This window comes from Borostomias antarcticus, assembly GCF_949987555.1.
Source record: "Borostomias antarcticus genome assembly, chromosome: 14".
In the NCBI taxonomy this organism is placed as follows: domain Eukaryota; kingdom Metazoa; phylum Chordata; class Actinopteri; order Stomiiformes; family Stomiidae; genus Borostomias; species Borostomias antarcticus.
In genome coordinates, this window is record NC_140247.1 from 15,260,510 (window position 1) to 15,282,884 (window position 22,375).

A 22,375-nucleotide genomic window follows, 5' to 3' on the forward strand; every position below is an offset into this window, starting at 1 on the left:
ACTTATTCACTGCATTGCCACATGCAGCGCAGTGCAGAGCAGAGACAGACACTGCCTAGTCCCCTGAAATATAACTATAGTATAATGACAGATTGTCCAGAACGTACCAGTGTACATGACCATGCTAGTTTGGGGCTCTAACAGCGGCCTGGTTCCAATCATGGTGCTCACTCATTTCTCCATGTGATCAGGTATTGTCTTTGACATCGTTACCTCACTCAATTTATTTATAAAAAAACACAAAACAATAATGAGTGATCACACTCAATGTTTTCTCTACTACTACTACTACTACGACCACAGACAAGACACCACAGAACATCAGCTGGGGACCAGAGAGGACCTAACCTGACACGCCACTCTCCACTGGAAACTGTTTGGAAAAGGGCAGGCACTTTCAAAAATACTTTATATACAAAGGGCAGGTGATTGGATGAGCCATCTGTCTATCACCGTCTATCACGCGCTAACTTCTTCGCTCCTTGCTGTCATCGCACCTAAACCCGCCCGGCGTGGCTGTTTGTATTTCCTCTTAGAACACTGACTGGCGAGATCGTTTTCTGATCTGGCACAAATGGATCTCTATGGAGAGTGTCCAGACTGATTTGAGGCTAGAGAGGTCCCGAGGAGGCTTCCTCCCCTGACCATCTCCCCTCCTCACCCCTCCTCACTCCTCCTCTCCCCTCCTCACTCACAGGACATGCGTCCATATTCCTTGTTCTACCCAGATGCTTAACATGGACGGCAAGAATTGCTGGTTACTTGCTGATACAGTTTATAAATATTTAGGTGCTGGAGCTCCACAGTACTTTTTGAGCTGATATTCTAAGAGGTGCAGGGGCTGGAGCAGTAGATTTGAGCTCTGGTCAACCCCTGGTCCTACCAGCCCCACCCTCCTTTTAAAACTTTCACCATTTAGTCAAAAATGGAATGTGATGAATTACCTCCCAACTTGATAACCAACATTGGAATAGATGCGTTGTGTGTGTGCCATATATTTCTCTCGTAAAACTTTCTCTCTGCCCTTTGTAAAACTGAATATATGAACGGGCTTGTCTCCCGGAATCAAAACGACCTTTAGCATAGGATAATGAAAGGGAAAAGTTTGAACAGTAATAGAGCAGTGTTTTCCTTGCTCAAGAGACTTGACAGCTCTTCTGATTATGTACCTCACGATAAACCTTTGTACGTTTACTTTCAGGGATTGTACTATTGAGATGAACGCTGAACGCTAAAGTGAGCAGGAGTCAGTTGTGTCAGTGTCGTGTTTAAAGAGAGGTTATGAACGGAGGTGAATCACCTGGGACAGACAACCGGTTAAGGATTCTCACATTCATTAAGATCCAAAGACTTAAGTGGACTTGGATGTAATTGTGCTTTGTTGTCACACGACATGAGCACAGACGGAACAGACGTTCCTGACGCCGTGGATACAGGTTGCCAAGCAGCAACCAGACAGCGGGGTGACAGAAGAGACTATGGGATGGATGGGATAGATCTGGGACGCCAAGGACAACGAAGTATGAGAAACGACAGTTGGGATTAACGAGTTTAGTTTTTTCTGAACAGTCAACATTTTCTGATTCTCAACATCCTATACTGCATTTTATTTAGACCAGAACTTGTTTTTGTAAAACTGAGGCCTAGCTCATCCTTGATTCATCTTTCAATTTTCTGTAATGCAAAAAATTATGAACCTTTAAAAAATGGTAACGTCCGGTTGTTCCGACCGAGCTGTAACACTCAGTACAACGTGTATAAAATAAATCAAACAATGCTTCATTTTATTTCTATTTATTTAAAGATCAAAAAGTAAACAGATCATAGAGGTATCCCGCTACAACCCACTTTTACAATTCATTCAACAATAGTTCACCACTGTTGAAACATCCATAAAAACATACTTCATAGTATCAACTGAAAGCAAGGTTGAAAAGATTAACCCTTCCAAAGCATTAAACAGGTGTGCAAACTCAACTCAGGACATGAGAAGGCATGGAAGGAATACAGTTGAAGGCCAGGCAGGCGGAGAAAGTACTAGCTAGTATGATCAAAAGATTATCATAAAGATACGATTCTCTAAAGGACATGCGATTCACCAACGTGTCATTCATAAAAAGAATAAGGTAGTTATACCACAATGTACAAAACACACAGTAAGATCAATAGAGCTGTATCCCTTCCTACCCAGAAGTCTCCACAGAGCCATAGTCTTGCACTAAAGGCCGTACTTTGCATAGAGTCCTTCATCGTAGAGCAGGCTTTCAAAACAAAATCCCATTTAAATAATCAGGAAAATACTTTAAAAGTCACAGAATAAAAGTGTTTAAACACACTGACATCTAAAAACCACAAAAATATCAACACATGCACAACACAACATGCAAAGTAACTTTACTCAAAAAGATGTCGGACTTTAAAGACTTAAAATGGCGGTAAACATATAGTCGTCTCAGTAAAACTAAATGAGCCGAGGGGCCTGATCTCAGCTTGTCGTCTTTGTGAGGAACTCACAATTCATTAAGTGGTGCGAGTCTGGAGTTCCACACAGTCTCTGATAGCGGCTCCGTTCCAGCGCGGTTTCCCAGGAGAGGCGAGGCCGCGGCAGTGTGTGAGCGGACCCTCCTCACTGGTACCCATCCCTTCCCTGGGAGCAGCGTCCCCCCTCCATGGTGGGAAACCAGGAGAGGTTCATCCATGCCCCCTACCCACACCCTCCTCTCCTCCTCCGCATGGTGAGTCTGTGGGGGTCTCGGCGTTGGCGTGGGGGGTCTCGGCGTTGGCGTGGCCCAGCCAGGCTAGCCTTCGGCCCCTACCACAGGTCCAGGTTCTCTGTGTTGGCGAAGCCCGGATTTTCCCGGAGCTTCCAGTAGGTTCCGCTAGTTAGCCACGCCTCCCTGCCCTGCTCATCCAGGGTTTTCCTACAGATGGGAGGATGAGAGAGAGAGAGAGAGAGAGAGATTCACCCTTGAGAGGTGAACAAGGTGTCTGCACACAGCCCCAACCAACTCCCAACACCAACATTCTAAAGTTGGCAGTTTTAGAATGTTGGCCATTTAAAATTCAACAAAAAAATCTGCAAAATCCATCCAACCGACACCAACAAACATGGCACACTGATCCAGCTTTGGTGTTGGTTGGCGTCGGTTGGAGCAGTGCGCAGACACCTTAATAGCAGTCGGTCAGTAGGTTGTTCAGTTAGTAAGGAAGGGTCCGTCGGAGAGGTACTGACCTGAAGAACCGGGGCACGTGCTCCTCTCCTCTCTTGGCCATCTCCTTCCTCCTCTCCCTCTGCTTCTGCTCCACCTCGTCCTTGAGCTTGTCGGCCTCGGCCACCTTGCCCTCCTCCAGGATCCTAGAAACAGATGGGACGCGTCAAACCCTCACACCGCCATATCCTCTCTACACCGCTCAGATTTCCACGTCTTCATACGTAGATGTGAATCGTCTCATCCTGGATCGGCCGCGTCCGTTACGCTCGTGGCATCATCGGCCGCCGTCGCGTCCCTGACCGCCGTCTCACCTCTGGTCCGGTCGGAAGCGAGTGTCGGTGGGAGGCAGCGCCGCCCGGAGCTCCGCGGTCAGCTCGTTCAGCTCGCGGGCGTAGCGAGAGAAGCCGTAGTACTGGAAGTAGTCCTCCGGCTGCGGGTCTGCGCAGGAAATGACACGGGTGTGAGGGGGTGGAGTCAGGAGGAGACGGTGCCAGGGGGGGAGGAGAGGACAAAAAAAAAAAAAAAGGTGTTTTCTATTTCAGGAGACTCACTGGGCTTCCAGATGCACTGGGGGGTGGGCAGCGTGTCGCAGAAGATCCCCTCGTGCCACAGGCCCCCGAAGCGGTGGACCACCTCGCCAGCGCGGTCCAGAACCACGCCCTGGACTTCGTTCTTCGTGTTCTCAGAGCTCCAGTACCGAGACTGCAGCGGAAAAAAAAAAAAAAAAGTAACTAAAATGCATTATGTTGAAGGTAAAGGGTCTGCACTTTGATATAGAAGCGCTTTACAACGGCCTCTCATTCACACATTCACACACCAATGGTGGCAGCTGACATGCAAGGTGCTAGCCTGCTCATTGGGAGCAATTTGGGGTTCAGTGTCTTTGCCCAAGGACACTTCCGACACATGGACAGGAGGAGTCGGGATTCGAACCACCGACCCTACGATCATCGGACGACCCGCTCTACCTCCTGAGCTACAGCAACCCCCCCACCCATAATCCCTTCAGGGTTTCAGGCATTCACCCAAACGCCCAGTCCAACAACGGCCGTGTGAATGAGTGTGTGAGTGTTTTCACCTTGACGAAGGTGATCTTGCAGGTGCAGACATCACTGTTGTTGTTCTTGATGATGACCTCGCCGTAGTGCTCCAGCCACCTCTGCTGGCTCAGCACGTTGTGGACGCAGGTGACCACCTTGTTCCATTCGTAGTGGTCTCCGTACCTACATGACAAAACAGCCTGGCGTTAAGATAAACATAAAAGCTACCGTTGGTCGCCACTCGACCGGACAACAGACCACACCTCGCTGGGGAACAGCTAGCTTTGCTACTGCAGAAGAAGTTATACCTTGTTGTTTAAAGAGCAGCTTGTATAGTGTTGTTTTTTTTCACTGTTTCCGCTCATCTTAAGGTCTTTGGACACTGCCCCAACCAACACCAACGTTGGATTGGTGTGCCATGTTTGTTGGTGACTGTTGGCGTCAGTTGGATGGATTTTGAACTTTCAATTCTAACAACAATTTCCAACTTTAGAATGTTGGGAGTTGGATGGCGTTGATAGGGGACGTGTGCAGTCAACTTTACAACACTTCCTCTCATTTTCACTAGTTTAGTTACAGTATACTGTAATTAAACTAAACATGACGTGGTGTTTAAACTCCTGACTCACTTGGGCAGAGAAACGTGGACCGGTCCAGAGGAGATGATCTCCAGAGACTTGCCCCAGAACGTGTTCTTCCATCGCTGGTCTGTCGGACAAGACTGCCAAGGTTACCATCCTCGAAATCACCTCACACCCACACACTGACGCCACTAAAGAGAGGTGGTACTGTACCTTGCCAGAAGGTGAAGTTCTCAGACTCAGCATGACAGGCAGAGATGGGAGGATGGTGGCTGACCTGACAAGACAGGAAACAACTCCTATGACTTCCTCTGAATAATACCAGTTACTGTACCTATAACCATACAGGCTCCACTTATAAGGGAGAATTTGAACATGGTATCATCAGGAATGCACACACATCAAACAAAGTGTGACAGGTGCTTGACGTCATTTTTGACAGAATATCTGCACACTATGTAGCTCCCACGGTGAGTTTTAATAAATAGGGCACAACGTTTCGGACAAAATGGCCTCCTTCAGGTGCAATCACCTTGCAACTGAAGAAGGCCATTTCGGCCGAAAAGTTGTAGTCTTATTTTGAACATGCTCATTATACAACCTCCATGATGGGTATATTAATATATACCCGTCTTAACAAGCATGGCGGAGCAGTCTTAAGAGCAGGCGTGTCGGCGGGCGGTACCTGCTCGCTGACGTAGCGGAAGCCGCGCTCCTCGCGGTGGCTCTCGTACGTCTCCCCCAGGACGGGGTTGAAGGGCTTGTACCGGTTCCGCCAAGAGGCCCAGGCATAGCCGGAGATGGAGAACGCTGCAACGTACACCTGAGAGAGAGAGAGAGACACACAGAGAGACAGAGAGTCAGACACAAACAAGAGACAGAGACATGGAGACACACACGAGGTCAGGCTACTAAATAAGCAAAGCATTCCATCAAAGTGTCGAGGGAAGGAGCCGATCTTACATAAGTCAGTCATTCAGACACTTTTATCCAAAAGCGACTTACTATTGTATTGCATTTAACGTAGGTAGTCAGTGTACTACTACTCACCAGAACTCACAAGGTGCACAAGTGCTCCTTTCTAAACAAGTGACTAAGAGCATAACCTAGCGCTGAAGCCAAAGTACGATCCATCACACTGCAGGATATGATATGATTCACTATAGAATCGACCTGAGCAACTAGAAAACCCACAAGAGGCGGCGTTTCAGACAACAAGAAAAAGCCAAAATCCGGCGTTCCTCACCATCCTCTCGTAGGGGTCATCGGTGCGGTTGGCGACGTCCAGCAGGTCGGAGTACTCCAGCTCCTCGCTCAGCCTCTGGAGGAGGCACAGCGGCTCGTTGAGGCCGGCAGTCATCGAGATGCGCGACAGGTCCTTGCCGATGTTGTTGTAGAGGATGGTCATGATGCCGATGTGGCCGTTGTCCACGCAGTGGCCGGGCAGGGCAGTGCGGCGGCCCGTGTTGGTGGGCGCCGCGCTGGGCACGTCGGGTGCGTTGGACACGCTGGCGCGGTACGACACCGTGGCTGTAGCTGATTAAAAGACGGGAGATTCCGTCAGTCAGCGAATCAGACGGGAGGATTTCACTGTCGCTTCTTTTGTACGCCGTTGTACGTCTGTGAGAAATTGTTTCAGTGGACATTCTAAAATGGCTGCCGCGTGCGAGCCTGGCTTTAGAGGAGGCCTCACCGTGTCCCTCGTCCGGCTCGGACGTGCTGGCTGTGACGTCGCTCATCCCGGACTCGTCCGACGCCTCGTTCTCCGACTCGCTGTCGCACATGATGACCTCGCTGGCGTCGAAATACTCGGCCAACGAGTCGGCCACCGAGGGCGTGCGGTGCGGAGGGCGTCCCACAAAGGGCGAGGCAGCCTGACACACAGAGAGAGAGAGAGAGAGAGAGAGAGAGAGAGAGAGGGAGACAGAGAGACAGAGAGAGAGAGAGGGAGACAGAGAGAGAGAGGGAGACAGAGAGAGAGAGGGAGACAAAGAGAGAGGGAGACAAGAGGGAGACAGAGAGAGAGAGACACCAGTTAGTATGACAACACAGAAGTATCAGAGACGCGTCCGTCATAGCAGTGGCATCTTCAAAAAGATATAGGAGAAAATACAACATTAATAGTCTCCCGTGCAACCACCCACCCACACATGCACACACCCACACACACACCCCCACCCACACACACACAGCTGGAAACACACCTGGCCCTGCCGGACGGTGCAGAAGGACTCTTCCGTGGAGTCGGAGGACAGGGAGAGTGAGTGGACTTTGGTCAGATGAGACTGCACCTCAAGCTGGACACAAAACAGACATTTCACCCCACAGACGCACGCACACACACATATTAGTACACAAACACACACATTAGTACACACACACACACACAAAGAGGCATGCTTATTAGGAGTGCTATGCAGGCCTAAGGCAAAGCAATGTTGTGGGAACAAATCTCTAATAAAAACCACAGGTAAACACCACCACACATTTCCCCTCAGGTGAAAGATTGCAATTCACGGAAAAACACTCGGTGGGAACGACAAGATACGAGCCACATCTAAGGGGTTTGTCTAGCGTCTGTGACTGACAACAGGCTTTTATTGTAGTATCCCATCAGAGAAAGTCTGGGTGTCTACCAGGCCCGTCTGGGCGTCTACCAGGGCCGTCTGGGCGTCTACCAGGGCCGTCTGGGCGTCTACCAGGGCCGTCTACCAGGGCCGTCTGGGCGTCTACCAGGCCTGTGTGTCCAGCTCATGCATGATGGGCAGGACTGGGCTTGTCCTAGAACCACACATCCCCAAAACAGCCCAAACCGGTCCCAACCTGTTTCACACAGAACAATCTACATGGGAGGGTTCTAGTTCTGGAATGGGAGAGAGGGAGGTAGAAATAGAAAGATAGATAAGAGACAGATGGTCAGATAGAGAGAGCAGTAAATGAGATGACTGATGGTAAGATAGAGAGAGCAGTAAGAGAGAGCAGTAAATGAGATGAGAGAAAGAGCGTTAAAGAGACAGATGAGGTGCGGTGCTTAAAATCCTCGGCTGTCGTGTTTTCAAACAGAGACTGATTCAGGTTTGGGCGTGTCGCTACCTGTTCTACTAGTCATCGCCTGGGTTGCCAGATACTAAGATGGGATGATGTAACCACAAGGAAGTCTGAATAGACCTCTTTACGGTCATTGCCTATCTCTACGAAAAACAAGCCACTGAACTCAACGGCATGTCCAACGCCACCAAGAAGGAACGAACAAGTTGTGCCCAGTGAAGTGTGTGTGTGTGTGCGTGCGTCTCACCTCAGACAGAGTGCTACAGAGAGTGGCGAGCTGGTGGGAGGTGGATTGGCGGAGGTCGGGACCGGTCCAGGCCTGTCGAACCCGCTCCCGCTCCAGGCTCAGAACTTCGTGGACGGACTTGAGCGACGCGTGAACTGAGGAAGACAAAGAGACAGACACACGGGTTCCTTCAGTCTGCCGAGGCTGGCTGGCTGGACGACCCGGCCGCCACGCTCCGGACGGTTCCTTCCACACAGCCGTCTGGGAAGGCTCCGCTGGAAACCGTCCGTCACGGGCTGATGGTCCCGGCACACGCCTCGTCACTCCTAAACCGGCGTTCCTAAACCGGCGCTCCTAACTAAACCCTCGCTCCCAAACCCTCGCTCCCAAACCGTACGCCTGTAGCTGCCAGTAGCTCCTCATCACAGGATGCCGATTGGACACCAAATTCTGTTCCGGGCACAAATGAATCTCTATGGAGCTTGTCCAGACTGATGTGCGGAGAGAAACAGAATGTGAATTCGCGGGGTCAGTGCGGCCTCGCGTGGCTAGGCTGGACCAGGGCAGGAGGGCTAATTCAAGACCAGACCTAGCAGAAATCTGAGACTAGCCCAGAGGTCAGCTACTGGGCTTCACCCCCGACGGGTTTTATATGAGCTCAGTATCGAGGGAGCGGGCGCCTCGCTGGGCACCGCGGTCACAGGACCTGCAGCTGGGATGAAACGTGTGGACGGAACACTGACCCCGCTGGGCCACGGCGCAGATGTCCTGCTGGAGCTTCTTGGCCTCCGGGGACGTGACGGGCGGCTTGGACAGCTGGGAGTACACGTAGTCCGGGATGGACGACATCGACGTCGCCAGGTGGCTGGAGGTGGACACGCTCAGGTGATTGGACGACTAAGGGGAGGGGGGGGGAGGAATGTAGGAGGACGACAATAGAGTATAGGGGGGGGGCGGATAAAATGGACACGTTAGAGAGCTCTTGGGAGTCGGCTCGTTTCACTTCTTAATTCTTACTTTCCTAATACATCGTAGAGACTATGCAGTAGTGCTGTCGTCACCAGCGAGAGATCCTGTGTGCAAATCATGTTAGACAAAGCAACTTGATGCAACTGCTATTGCGCAACTATATCGCACACATTTTAAATCCCCCATGAGTTCCCGGTTCATGAGAAAAAACCTCTTTAACGGGAGACCTGCTCTCCCATTAATTGGGGGAAAATGCTTTGAGATATGGCGTACACTGCCACTTTCCTCTTGAGGACTGAATTCAAGATGGCAGGCCAGACTTGGTCCCACCCTCTACAACTCACCATGCCAAGAGTCTCCCCTCTGGACAGGGTGCGTGCGTGGCCGAACAACTTGCCAGACTTGGGCTTCTTGGGCTTGTCAAGTGTGAGATTCTGAAAGACAAAATGTTCGGCATACCATAAGACAAATGACAATGCAGGATACGACGACGATAACTTTGTAACCTCTGTGATGCAACAATGGGGACAACCCCATAACCTCTGGCGGGGCAGAAGCGGCTCCGAGTCCCGCCTCACCTGCATGCTGATTCGCCGTTCCAGGTCGGTCCCGGTGATTGGCAGCCCTCCCTCCAACCACTGGAGCCGCTGAATGAGCTGCACCAGCTCTGTGAGCTCCAGCTGACAGCGGACTAGTTCTGGAGGAGACGGAAGGAACGCGGGATTTGAGTCTACAATAGTGCACCAGGGTAGTCATTTACACCAGTCGTCATTTAACAAAATGTCATTTAGTCTTATAATTTAACCAAAACTAAAAAATTGCAATAGCTGTGAGCATGTACGAGCTATCCAGTAGCCTAGTGTAGGCTACAAGTGTTTTCCGTTTCCCTTCCGCCTTAAACCCCCCAGTGAAACCCCCCAGTGAGGTCATCTCCGATCGACCACGATTGGACCGGAGAACGCGCGTTCCCTTCCGTACGCAGCTGCTCACCTTCAGGTCACCCCCACATTTTTAAGAGTATCTTTTAGATTGATTGCTATACTTGCACTTTGCCTTCAGCACTAGATTATGCTCTTAGTCACTTGTTTTAGAAAGGAGATGCACTTGTGAGTTCTGGCAAGTAGTAGTACATTGGCTTTTTCTACGTTCAATGCAATTGTTAGTCGCTTTGGATAAAAGCATCAGCTAAATGACTAATGTACTGTACTGTAATGTAATGAGTATGGGGGCGGGGCCCAGGGGCCTCACCTTGGGAGCAGGAGTCCGCGTCGTGGCTCTGCTGGAGCCAGGCCGACACCTTGCTGTCGACCCCCGGAGCAGCGGCCGGCGCCGGCGCGTCCATCTCCGACGGGGAGACCGACACGGAGCTGGCGTAGCTGTGGAGCTAGGGGAGGAAGAGGAGGAAGACGAGAGAAGACCAGACCTGCTTAGTTAAGGGAACCACCTTCGGTTCTGTCAACAACAAAAATACCAGTATGCCGCCGAATCAGACGTTTGACTTCCTAAAACGACCGACGGTCTCCTACTCACCAAGCTTGGCATGGATCGGTGAGGGATCTGGGTGAGGCTGGCCATGGCGGGCAGCGTGCCGCCGCCCAGCGAGAGGGCGTGCATGACGCCGTGGTGGACGCTCATGGCCTCGTTCTTCTTGAAGACGCGGTGGGCGCACAGCTTGGTCAGCCAGATGAAGAACAGGTCGTGGCTCTTGGCCTAACGGCAGCGAGCGAACGACAGAGGGAGAGAGAGAGGTCAACCGTGGGAGATTAATTGGTTAGAGCACTTTTCAAGTTCATCCCCCCAGCTTGGCTTCCAAATCTCTTCTTTTTTTTTTACACGATTTGCAACAACACAACCATAATATAAAACACTATAATCCACAAAATTATCTTGGCAAAGCTGGAAAATACAGTGACCAACATGGTTGTCTGTACAGTTTATTTAAAAAGCCCCTTGCATGCATGTTCTGCCAGGACTGGACCCTGTGGTGACATCACTTCCTACCTTCAAGTGGTAGAGGCTGTCTCCAGCGTCCAGATCGATGCGTTTGGACTTCTTGTTGACGGACATGACGGCGAGGCTGATGTCCAGAGAACCATGCAGCTTTCCTCTCTGGATCTGATTGGTTGAGAGAGAAAGAAAAAATCACACAGCTTTTTATAACCAACAATCACCAACAGGTTGTCAAATGTGTCCAGGAATTATTCCACACCATTCTCCTGATATTTCTACTGCGTCTGTAGCCTGTACCGGAGCAAGTTTGTGTGTGTGTGTGAGTGTCGTGGTGAGGGTACAGTGCACACGTACATCCTGTTGTGTCTTGGAGTACTTGAGGATGCCCTTCTCCAACAGGAAGTACCTCTGAGAGACCAAACAAGCATCGTTAGACATCGAGGTTGAGGTGACGCTGAAACAGCCCTCATCACAGTAACTCTGGGTTGAATGCCCTGGTTACCTTGTGCCACCCCTTGAGTGGGTACTTCCTCCTCTTCAGGAGGAAGCCCTCGCAGATGCCAGGGATGCTGAGGTCCAGGCCCGACCCAGTCACCTGGCCCGGATCCTGCTGCATGTCCTCCATCACCTCCCAGTTACGATAGGTCTATAGAGAGGAGGGAGGGAGGGAAGAAGGGAAGGAAGGAAGAAAAAGCAAACCAAAGAAAAGAAAGTGAAATGGTAGTGTTTGAGGTTAGATGTGTCATCTTTAGGCCCTTCTCCCAAATGCATAACTTCTCTCACATGCGCAGCTAGAGGTTCTCCCAATTCCTAAGTCACTACACTAGATACCTACTTTGCTACTATTACAGTCTTTGCAAGAGGCCTCTCAACCTGCACACCCGATTCCCCTGACCAGCTGATCACCTACCCGCTCATTAGCTGGAACAGGTGTGATCATGTGGGCTACCACCAAAAATGTGTCTTCAACAGGACTGAGATTGAAAACACCGAAGGACCTCACAATACATATCACGATACAGGGGTCACGATACGATACAATACATCATTTACTGAAAATGTTCAAATACAGCTGAAAATACAACTCAATCCCCCACTCCCTGGAGGTGATCCTGAGAGCGGAGAGAAATTAAGGACATTTTAAATCCATTTAAAAAGTATCTCACTGAATTCTATCCTTAATTTTATATATCTATTCCGTGTCTTGTTCTGTATACTTTCCTTGTGCACAAAACATTTTTATACTGTATCAATACAGTACAGCGGGAAAAAATATTGCGATGTACCGATTTTATTGCACAGCCCTATTAGTCATATCCGTTACCTGACGAGAGTGGCGGGAGGAGCCAGTGCTACTGCTCCGTGAGTGGCCGGGTTTAAACGTTCCAACAGGGGATCTGTCTACGCTGCTAGCCACCGATTGGCTGCTGTTGAAAGGGGGCGGGTAAAACAGAGGTTCCATCTTCGGGATTGGCTGAACGAACTTAGAAAGTCAATCTTCCTCCAGCGAGGCTCACTCTCATGGCAGGGGGTCACAGTACTGTGGGAATAAAGAAAAGAAGGTCACAAGCATAGGTTAAGACTAAATACTCCATTTTGTTAAGATATTAATATCAAGTATACAAGCGTCAAAGGAAAGCTGTGACAGACGTCGGCGTGACAAGTCAATCACACGGTAGAAAAGCAACAGGCTTTGTTTTCATCCCTTAGACGGTTTCCTCTCTTTTCTAGACGTTTCTACGGGTGTCAGGTAGCCCCGTGAGACCATCCTGATCTCGTGAGCTCAGTGTCTGGCCCGTCAGATGAGGTGACAGGCGCCTACGTAAACCCACAAGAACAGCCTTCGGGACAAAGCACGGTTGACAAAAATGAATGGTTGACTAAATGGTGTAAACTCCCGAGCAGCGGTGTGTCTAGAGGGGTCCAGGTAGGCCTTGGTTGAAATCTTTAAACCTTCTAGATCCCTTTTGCCTCCTGGTGGCCTCCTTACCTCACCTTTCCTTTAGGGATGCACCGATATGAAGATTTTGGCCGATACCGATAACAGATATTAACATTGATGTCATGGCCGATAACCGATATCGATATGTTCTGTATAAAAACAAGTTTCTATGATAATCAATGTTATACGTACTGAAAAACACATGGAAACACTGTCTCTATTTCCAAAACATTCGGAGAAGCCAATAAATCATATTTTACCACATTTATTTCCAAAACATTCGGAGAAGCCAATAAATCATATTTTACCACATTGTTTCCTCTCAAAAACACACAACAGCAGCTAGACAGAAATAATTATCATCTGTTCACATCAGCCCTGTTTTGCACATCGGACCGATACCGATATATAAAAAAATGACCAACACCGGCCGATACCGATATGATTGCCAATATATCGTGCATCCCTACTTTCCTTCTTCTGTATATCCTTCCTTTCTGGTCTCCGCCTCAAAATAGAGGAGAAGAGAGGAGGAAGAGGAGGAGCAGAGGACACAGGGACTGAACCCCAGACAATAAGAGCTTCTGTCAGCCAAATCCAGATCGCCTCAAGTCGCCACCGATTGAGACGAATGGTTTCTGCCACCGATGAAGACGAGGAGGAGGGAGCGCACGGATGCGCCACAACCACAGTAAAGACGCCTCTGCAAGGGCTGGGATGACATGCCCGATGTCACCTACTGTCACCTACTAGGCTGTATTCGATAGAGTACACGTCACCAAAAAACAACGGATGACATACTGTAGGAGGAGCCATATACTGTAGGAGGAGCCATATGTCTTCTATACAGAGTTTACCTAACTCTACCCAGCTCCACAGCTGGTTTCAACAGCTACATGTCATAGATGGATGAGTTTCTGGGTGGGGATGATACTGAAAGTAGTTCACATCCAGACGCGCACACACCCCCAATAGTCAGAATCTACAGTGGTGCTGCATGAGTGACAGAAGACATCCCCATTCAACAGATGACATCCCCATTCAACAGATGACAACCAAACAGTTGAGTCCATCCAAATTTCTGAAAACAAAACCGATTTTCACCATGAATGTGAGTAAACTACATTGTGCATACAAACTTACACAAAAGACAACATTTAATTACACATACAATTGGTGGCCATTGTTTTGACAAATACATGTACTGGAAGGTCATTCCTGGCCAGGAAAATCAACATTCCCTACATGCTTTGCACCAAGCATGACCTGTCACCTGGGGCTTTATCGGTAAATGAGAACAGAACGTACTGTAAGAAGATGGCGAGGACTGTTGAGACCAGTGTGCTATCAAAGACACCTATGAGCGTGTTCACTCTTTACTTCTTCCCTTGTATGTAAACAAACCCAAGACTTAAAGGACAATGCTCGTTTTTGACAACCTGGACCTTATTTCATAAGGTCAACATATTGTTGCTCCAGCACGCTGTGCGCATGCGTGCTGGAGCAAGTGAGGAAGCTATTTCGTTTCGAAGACGTTTCTAAAGATCATATTACAGAGGCATGGGAAAAACACCAACAGGCCTATGCTCTATGTAAGCAAAACTAGCGATTCATAAAGACATAGATGAAAACAACCGTTTCGCGGCAGAAAATAGATTTTTAGAAACTGCATTCTAAGTGCCCCGACCACCGCCATTACATGGATATACTTGCTCGTGCTGGATTTTAAATTTCTTCTACATGCCTCCGAACTACACCAAAGTGATCTCGGTGAGTCAAACGTCTTATAATATGTCGTAAATAAGGTCCAGGTTGTCAAAAACGAGCATTGTCCTTTAACAATTTCTTCTTTCAATGTGCTTTGAGTAATAAATGTTATCTGAACCTAGCTTTGATTAAATCTTAGCGTGGAAAGCATCCTAAATATGAACCGTAAATCAATCACTTACAATCACACGAAATAATCCAGGTTTGCGAAACTCACACTCGATAACTAAAGTCAAATGCTCCATTCTGGAGCCTTTAATCACAACATACATGATCATATCCAGGCATGACGACACTTAAGTCTAAAATAAGTCATTCTACAGGTAAACTGTCAAGAGAAAGTGGCAACAAAACACTTCCTGAAGTTTCTCATTTCATGACCTCTTAAGCCCTACGTGTTTTTAAAAAGATGTGTGGGTTGAAAATGTGGTCTTCAAATAACACCAGTAGGACAAAGACAAAAATATGTCATACAACAGTGGCTGTGCTGGTTCACATACCTGTGACAGATGCGTGCTTACAGCTAACAAGCCCAGTGACACGATAAGCCGTCTTTGACAAGACAAATTAGTTAACACACACACGTACACACAGACATACAACAGTCCACTTCCGGCATTAGGCCTGGGCGCAGTATCCTCTTCCCCTCACCCTAAACCGGGTCCGTATCCTCTTCCTACCCCCACCCTACCCCTGACCCCTGCCTCTACCTGGACCCAGGCACACACACACAGACATACACCAGTCCTGGGCTCAGATCCCCTTCCCCTCACCCTAACCCGGGTCCGTATCCTTTTCCTACCCCGATCCTACCCCTGACCCCTGCCTCTATCTGGGCCCAGGCATATTCACGCACACACAGACATACACCAGTGTTTGCCATGTCTCTCCTATGATGTTATTAGCCTCTCTTACTCTGAAAATGTAATTTAATGTTATTTATTGCTCTATAAATGTTCTTAGCCGGTAGACAAACATACTCCAGGAGCTTGCTCGATCGCCTCGTTGAGAGGGGTCAGGGAAGAATTTTTACAGCTCACTTATCTGGCCCCCGGGTGATTACTCTTTTTTTGCTTCCCTCTGGAATATGTAGGGATGGGATGTCTGCCCACCTCCCTTGTTCTCTGTAAAGCGCATTGTGTTGCCTCTGGGTATGAAATGCGCTATACAAATAAAGCTTTGATTGATTGAAGACAGGTGAGCATCCGGTCCTAAACTCCTAATGCCTTTAATTCAGGTTGAAATGACTGGATGCAGCACTCACACACTGCCAACCGCTGAGCACAGAAGTCACCTGGGGGGCACACACACAACTGGATGCAGCACTCACACACGGCCAACCACTGCGCACAAGTCACCTGAGACGGACGGACGGACGCACACGCGCGCACACACTTTTCATTTGCACTGTAAGTTAAGCTGACCCTTGACCTCGCCCGGCTACAGAGCAGGGATCCCCACTTCTAGACCGACGGGTTGTGTGGCATTGTGGGTACAAGGTGAACATGAGAAGCAGTCTGAGCAGCTGGTGGCAGAGGCTGGTCAGACGGGTTCCGCTGTCCACCAGGAATGTGCCGGAACAACATTTTGCACGCCAGGGCTCACACACACTCTCATATACACTCTCACACACACACACACACATTTCAACCTGAAACAGTATGGCTGGGTTACAATACTGTATGGATGATGTCACCGCAGCATAATTTCCTACTGTCCTGTCTCGCTTGACTTACATAATTGCTGCATTGATTTATTGAAATTTTTTTTCAAGTCAGATGCGGTGATTCTCATGGAAGGCCAGGAGTAAATGTATTCAGAGCATTCACATATTCCACCGGCTGGGACTCGATACCAATGGCTTCTTCTCCTTCATGTTGAGATGACACGGGGGTATAGAGACCTCCACATGACATCACATCAAAGTCCGAAGAACAGGACTCAGGACTGTCAAATGAGCAATCGTCCAGGCTTTGGGACTCTGTTCAAGGTATACAGTCTAGTCCAGTGAGACGACCACTTCCATAGCAAACCAGACACAATATAAAACTGTCTCCCACAGATGATTGTTGCCTTGTGGTAGCGTGATATGGTAAATAGTAAAGTGGTAAATGGACTGCACTCAGTGCTTTACAATGGCCTCAATCAGCCATTCACACACACATTCAGCCATTCACACAAACATTCACACACCAATGGCGGCAGCCTACTCATTGGGACCCTACTCATTGAACGACCCGCTGTAGCCTACCTCCTGAGCCATAGCCGCACCAATATTTTCTTCTTGAATATGACATGTTTTAAGTATTAATTCAATTTATATGCATCACTCCCGGAGCTCTACACACTTGCGTGAAAAGTATTAGGACCCCTGAGCACTTTCTTTCAATTCTGGAAATCCAGAAAACCGCACTCTCATCTTGTCCGGCAACGCACGCACAAACGTAGGCTACACGTAGAGGCCTACACTTATTGAGAGTTATAATTAAAGTTCCTTCCACCGGGTGGTGGGCAAGACGTTGATCTCCAAACCGACTGCTTACTTCATGGAGACAGACCGTTTCACACGAAATTAAAATGCAGTCTCTAATTACCGAAAAGAGAGACAAGATGCGTGTCAGTTTAGTCTGGTATTTCAGCTCAAATCTTGGCTATAGGCCAACAAGGTGTTGGTTAAAAATGACATTTTCTCACACCAATTTACATCGACTACAGCGAAGTTAGTTTCATAATTGCCACAGGTATAGACTTGATACAATTGAGTTAAAACGCTACTTCGAAACCAACGTTTTTCATGTCTTTCCCTGGAGACAATAAGAGCTACAAACCTTCATGACAGTTAAGTGCATTTGATTTCGAAGACAATATTGCCTTTCCTTACAATATCTAATAATTGAATTGTCTGTTACAAGATGCCGTCGACAAACAAAAAATACCCTACGTCCACGTGAATCAAACATTTTTCTCTAAAACATTTCTCTAAAATAAAATGCTACTTTAAACACAAATTATCTACTAAACAATGCTATCAATGTGCGTGGCCTATTTCCATTTACGTATAAATGACAAACAAAATAGCTCACCTGAAGACGTCTGACACCAGCTCGAGAGAAGAACCAAGAACCTCTGAACCACCAAACTCCCCAAACCTGCATTTGTCAGGTATGTTACGTCACTCAGCAGTCCATGACAGGTGGTATGGGTGGGCGTGCCAATTGAGATGAAGGTGTGGTCTCACCCTGCCTCCTCAGGAAACACATAGGGTGCGTTTGAATGTTTGTGTTACGGCCTGAAGGACTGGATGATACTGTAGGTGCACTTTGTCTCTCAGTGTGTGTGTGTGTGTGTGTGTGTGTGTGTGTGTGTGTGTGTGTGTGTTTGTTCACCCTATTAGGCTAATGACTCCATTGGGTTTCTCGCTAAGAGCGCCCACCAATTCACACTCCAGACAGAGAGAAGCCCTCTAGCCTAAATGACCTTAGAGAAGCTAATCCGTTAAGTGTGTAAACTTTCAAATGCAGTAGTATTAGCTATTGACTTGCCTCATAGTGAAACCATGCAAACACAGTTCATTTATCATTAAGATAGAGGTGGCAAATTACACGTGTTTGACTGCCTGATACATATTTGGAATCTATTCCCGAAGACACAAACACATACAGTGCACACTCAAACGCTTCATAATTCAAAATAGTCCAGGCATTTTATGAGATAAAAGGGGTCAATATGGAAAAAAAATGCAACAGAAATTATATTAACTGTTTTAGTCTCATATATATGTTCTCTATAACATATCAAAAGTCCCCCAAAATCCCAGTGGTGGAAAGTAATGAAAAATGCTGATAAAGGTATGTGACAAATATCACAATTTCCTCCCCAGATACAAGCACTTTTGTGAGAAGGTGGCTACCAGCACTTCTGATGTACAGCCACAGAGTCTACCACCAACATCAGAAGCAGCAAAGTACCACAGTCTCCGTGTGTACTACAGTACCAGGTGCAACAGTGGAAGCGACCTGTAGATGAACTCCTGCCACAAGAATGGGGGTGGAAAGAGAATGATGGGAGGCTTGTCCCTGTCTAGACAGGCTTGCCACCAGCTCCTCAAGAACTTCTTAAGGTCATCAGATGCACCTGCAAGACAGACTGCAGCAGCTTGAGGTGCACATGCAAGAAACATGGCCTTGAGTGTTCTGTTGCATGAAGCAGCTGTAAAGGATCAGTGTGTGCAAATTCACATCAGGCGGCATGTGATGATGAAGACGATGATGAATGCAAGTTATTATTATTATTATTATTATTATTATTATCATCCTGCTCATGTTCTCTACTCTCCTGAAGTGGACCCTCTAATCGTGTGTGTGTGTGTGTGTGTGTGTGTGTGCGCGTGCGCGCGTGTGTGATTTTCTCCCACAGGTATCTGAAGTGGACCCTCTAGCACCTGGCTGCTCTGCTATGGACGGTTCTACGTCTCAGACTGTCCTCTCCAGGGTTCTCTGTTCTCTACAGGGCTGTAGACTGTTCTCCAGGGTTGTAGACTGTCCTCTCCAGGGTTCTACTGTTCTCTACAGGGCTGTAGACTGTTCTCCAGGGTTGTAGACTGTCCTCTCCAGGGTTCTACTGTTCTCTACAGGGCTGTAGACTGTTCTTCAGGGTTGTAGACTGTCCTCTCCAGGGTTCTTCTGATCTCTCCAGGGTTCTAGACTCTCCAGGGCTCCAAGCAGTTTGAGTTTGAGCTATTTGATTAATACATGTCAGATTTTCTGTTGCAATATGTGTGAGATTCACCCCTTTTCTCTTCACCAAATGCCAATAGCATTAAAAAATATATTTCTGTATATCCACTGTGATGCATCCTATATCGTTTCTGGTTGATTGAGGACAGTGTTGAACCTTTTGTGTGGACATCAGATAAGAAAACATGCATAAATCATTTTTTTACATAGGCGAAAATTGGAAATTGTAATATGACATTTTTTCATTATTGACCCCTTTTGTCTCATAAAATTCCTGGACTATATGGACATCAGACAAGATTTTTTTTTTTTTACATATGCGTCAATGGGAAATTATGGCATCACCTATTTGAGCATTTTAGATACTTTCCACTACTGGGATTTTGGGGGACTTTTGATATATTATAAAGAACATATTTATGAGACAAAAACTGTTGAAACCATTTCTGTTGCAATTTGTTAAAGGTTATGTTATAAAATGCCTGGACTAAAATGACATACAGGAGCCTAATGTATCAAACTAGTAACAGAATCAGTGACAATACAGATGTAGCCTATATGTCTGTCAGTGACAACCGAGGACAGCTTGTTTTCGCGGCATTCCATTATCAGTCACGTCCGCACGCGAGAGTCCTTTCACACAATAACCCCGGTCCCTCCCTGTCCGCGGTACACTGCGGTATGTGTGCAGGTAAAGCCGGAGGTGGCACCGGGAGACTGACGTAACGAGGTGCCGGTAGAGTATGTGGCTGGACTGGTACGGTCGCCAGCTCAGTCTCGGTGTCACTGTCGGGACGCGCCTGAGGCGGTAACGTTGTCAGGCCAACTGAAGAACGGTTGAGAACACAACACCTTTTTAACCCCCTCCGGGATCAATACATAGCAACTATTATTATGTTACTTTTCTCTCCGTCTTTCTCTCCCTCTATCTCTCTCTGACTTTCTCTCTCTCCCTCTCTCTGTTTCTCTTTCTCCCTCTGTCTCTATTTCTGTCTTATTGTCATCTATCTCTCCCCATCACTGTCTCTCTCTCTCCTCGCTGTCTCTCTCATCTCTCTCTGTCTATCTCTCTCTCTCTTGCTCATGCTCTCAGTCAATCAATGTCAACTCTAGTCAAGTCAATGACTGTCGTTGACTAGAGTATCGACAGGAACTGGCTCTAGGAACTGGCTCTGCAGCTTTTTATTTTTCATATTTTCATATTTTATTTATTGTGAGCACTGTGACAGATATTACATAAGAAGGTGCAGTATCATTAATAAAAATACCACACACACACACACACAAAAGGAAAATTTATATAGCCAGTAGCAATAATATACCCACAATCCGTCATTACATCATGCAGAACTGTCATCCAGTGCCTTTTTTTCTGTGAGACGTGCTTTCAAACTCGGGCAGCATGCCCTTACACACACACACACACACACACACACACACACACACACACACACACACACACACACACAAACACACACTTACGCACACAACCAACCAACATGGTCACATACTGTACAGTTCATCATTGGTACAGCCGTAAACACTCACCCCCAGGTATGTATTGGAGCAGTGAATCAGATGTGTTGATGCGGATGACGAGAAGTTTAACGAAGGTTCCGAATAATTCAACCAATCGCTGCAGTGTTTTTGTTCAATGGGCCATTTGCATTAGTGTTAATTTGTGTTTCAATTGTGTGTTTTATGTTATGTGTTTTTATGTGTAGCATGGTGTTGTGTGTTTTTTTTGGGACCCCAGCTGATGGAGACCCCCCTTGGGGTGGCTGTAGCTCAGGAGGCAGAGCGGGTCGTCCGATGATCGGCGGTTCAAATCCCGGCTCCTCCTGACAACATGTCGAAGTGTCCTTGGGACGCTGAACCCCAAATCGCTCCCAATGAGCAGGTTAGCACCTTGCATGGCAGCTGCCACCGGGTGTGTGTATGTGTGAATGGGTGAGAAGACTCCATTGTAAAACGCTTTGGATAAAAGCTCTATATAAGCGCAGTCCGTTTACCATCCTAATAAACCTAAACTTAATGGTACTGTATGGTTACCTCATTCCTGGGATGGTGAGCGATCTCCCTTAGAACGCTTCTAGGTTTGGGTGGATAGCAGAAGACCCTCCATCCAAGTTACAGCTCCATTGGTTACATACGATGTTTGCAGATGTACTTTTTGTGAACATCTACCATTTTTTTGCTCTTACAAATACAATTGGCAGAGAATTGATTACAGACAGCAAAGGCCCAATGAACTACATTGTGTACTTACAACTGTTGTCCCAGGTTTCACCAAACCCCATAGGGTGTGTGCCTTGTTCACTGTCTGTTAGGACAACCTGATTGAACTGTTGAGAATCCTCCGCTTACATAACCTGCTGTTGCTTCCTATCAAGTAAGTGTTGACAGAGTTAGCTTGGTTGAGTCAGCTATGTGCTATGAGAGTCAGCTACATGCTATGCGTCAGCTGTACGCTATGCCAGTTGAGACATTATAATTATTGTCAATCATACAAGAATTCTATACTGGAATGCAGAACGGGTTGACTTGCATTGTGGAACTGGCAAGGATGTTACTTTTAATACTTTTAATAGAATCTACAAGATCAAAGAGCTCCAGCGAGTCTCCCACTCTATCAGATGGACTCTACAGAAACAATGTTCACAAATCAATATTGACACGATGGGCTCAGTAGCACTGTTGCCTCACAGCAAGAAGGTCCTGGGTTCGAATCCTGTGTTTGTCTGGGTTTCCTCCAGGGGCTCTGGTCTCCTCCTACCTTCAAAGATCAATCAATCAATCAATCAAAGCTTTATTTGTATAGCGCATTTCATACCCAGAGGCAACACAATGCGCTTTGCAGAGAACAAGGGAGGTGGGCAGACGTCCCACCCCTACATATTCCAG

General features: G+C 47.6%; 1 protein-coding gene across 1 annotated transcript; it reads right to left on the reverse strand.

The window, feature by feature from the left end:
• Positions 1 to 2,812: 2,812 nt before the first annotated feature.
• On the reverse strand, positions 2,813 to 12,464 carry LOC311317830 (oxysterol-binding protein-related protein 7-like; the record flags this gene model as incomplete). The annotated part of the gene is made up of 21 exons (XM_084448953.1): positions 12,351 to 12,464; positions 11,529 to 11,672; positions 11,381 to 11,434; positions 11,078 to 11,191; positions 10,607 to 10,786; positions 10,325 to 10,460; positions 9,655 to 9,773; positions 9,421 to 9,510; positions 8,851 to 9,004; positions 8,129 to 8,262; positions 7,038 to 7,130; positions 6,527 to 6,704; positions 6,080 to 6,369; positions 5,519 to 5,656; positions 5,047 to 5,110; positions 4,882 to 4,960; positions 4,291 to 4,435; positions 3,764 to 3,914; positions 3,524 to 3,650; positions 3,233 to 3,355; positions 2,813 to 2,921 (listed from the first exon to the last, which is right to left on the reverse strand). Exons 2-21 carry the CDS (start codon positions 11,649 to 11,651, stop codon positions 2,813 to 2,815), a joined length of 2,601 nt encoding a protein of 866 aa, XP_084305079.1. The 5' UTR covers positions 11,652 to 11,672; positions 12,351 to 12,464.
• Positions 12,465 to 22,375: the final 9,911 nt, after the last annotated feature.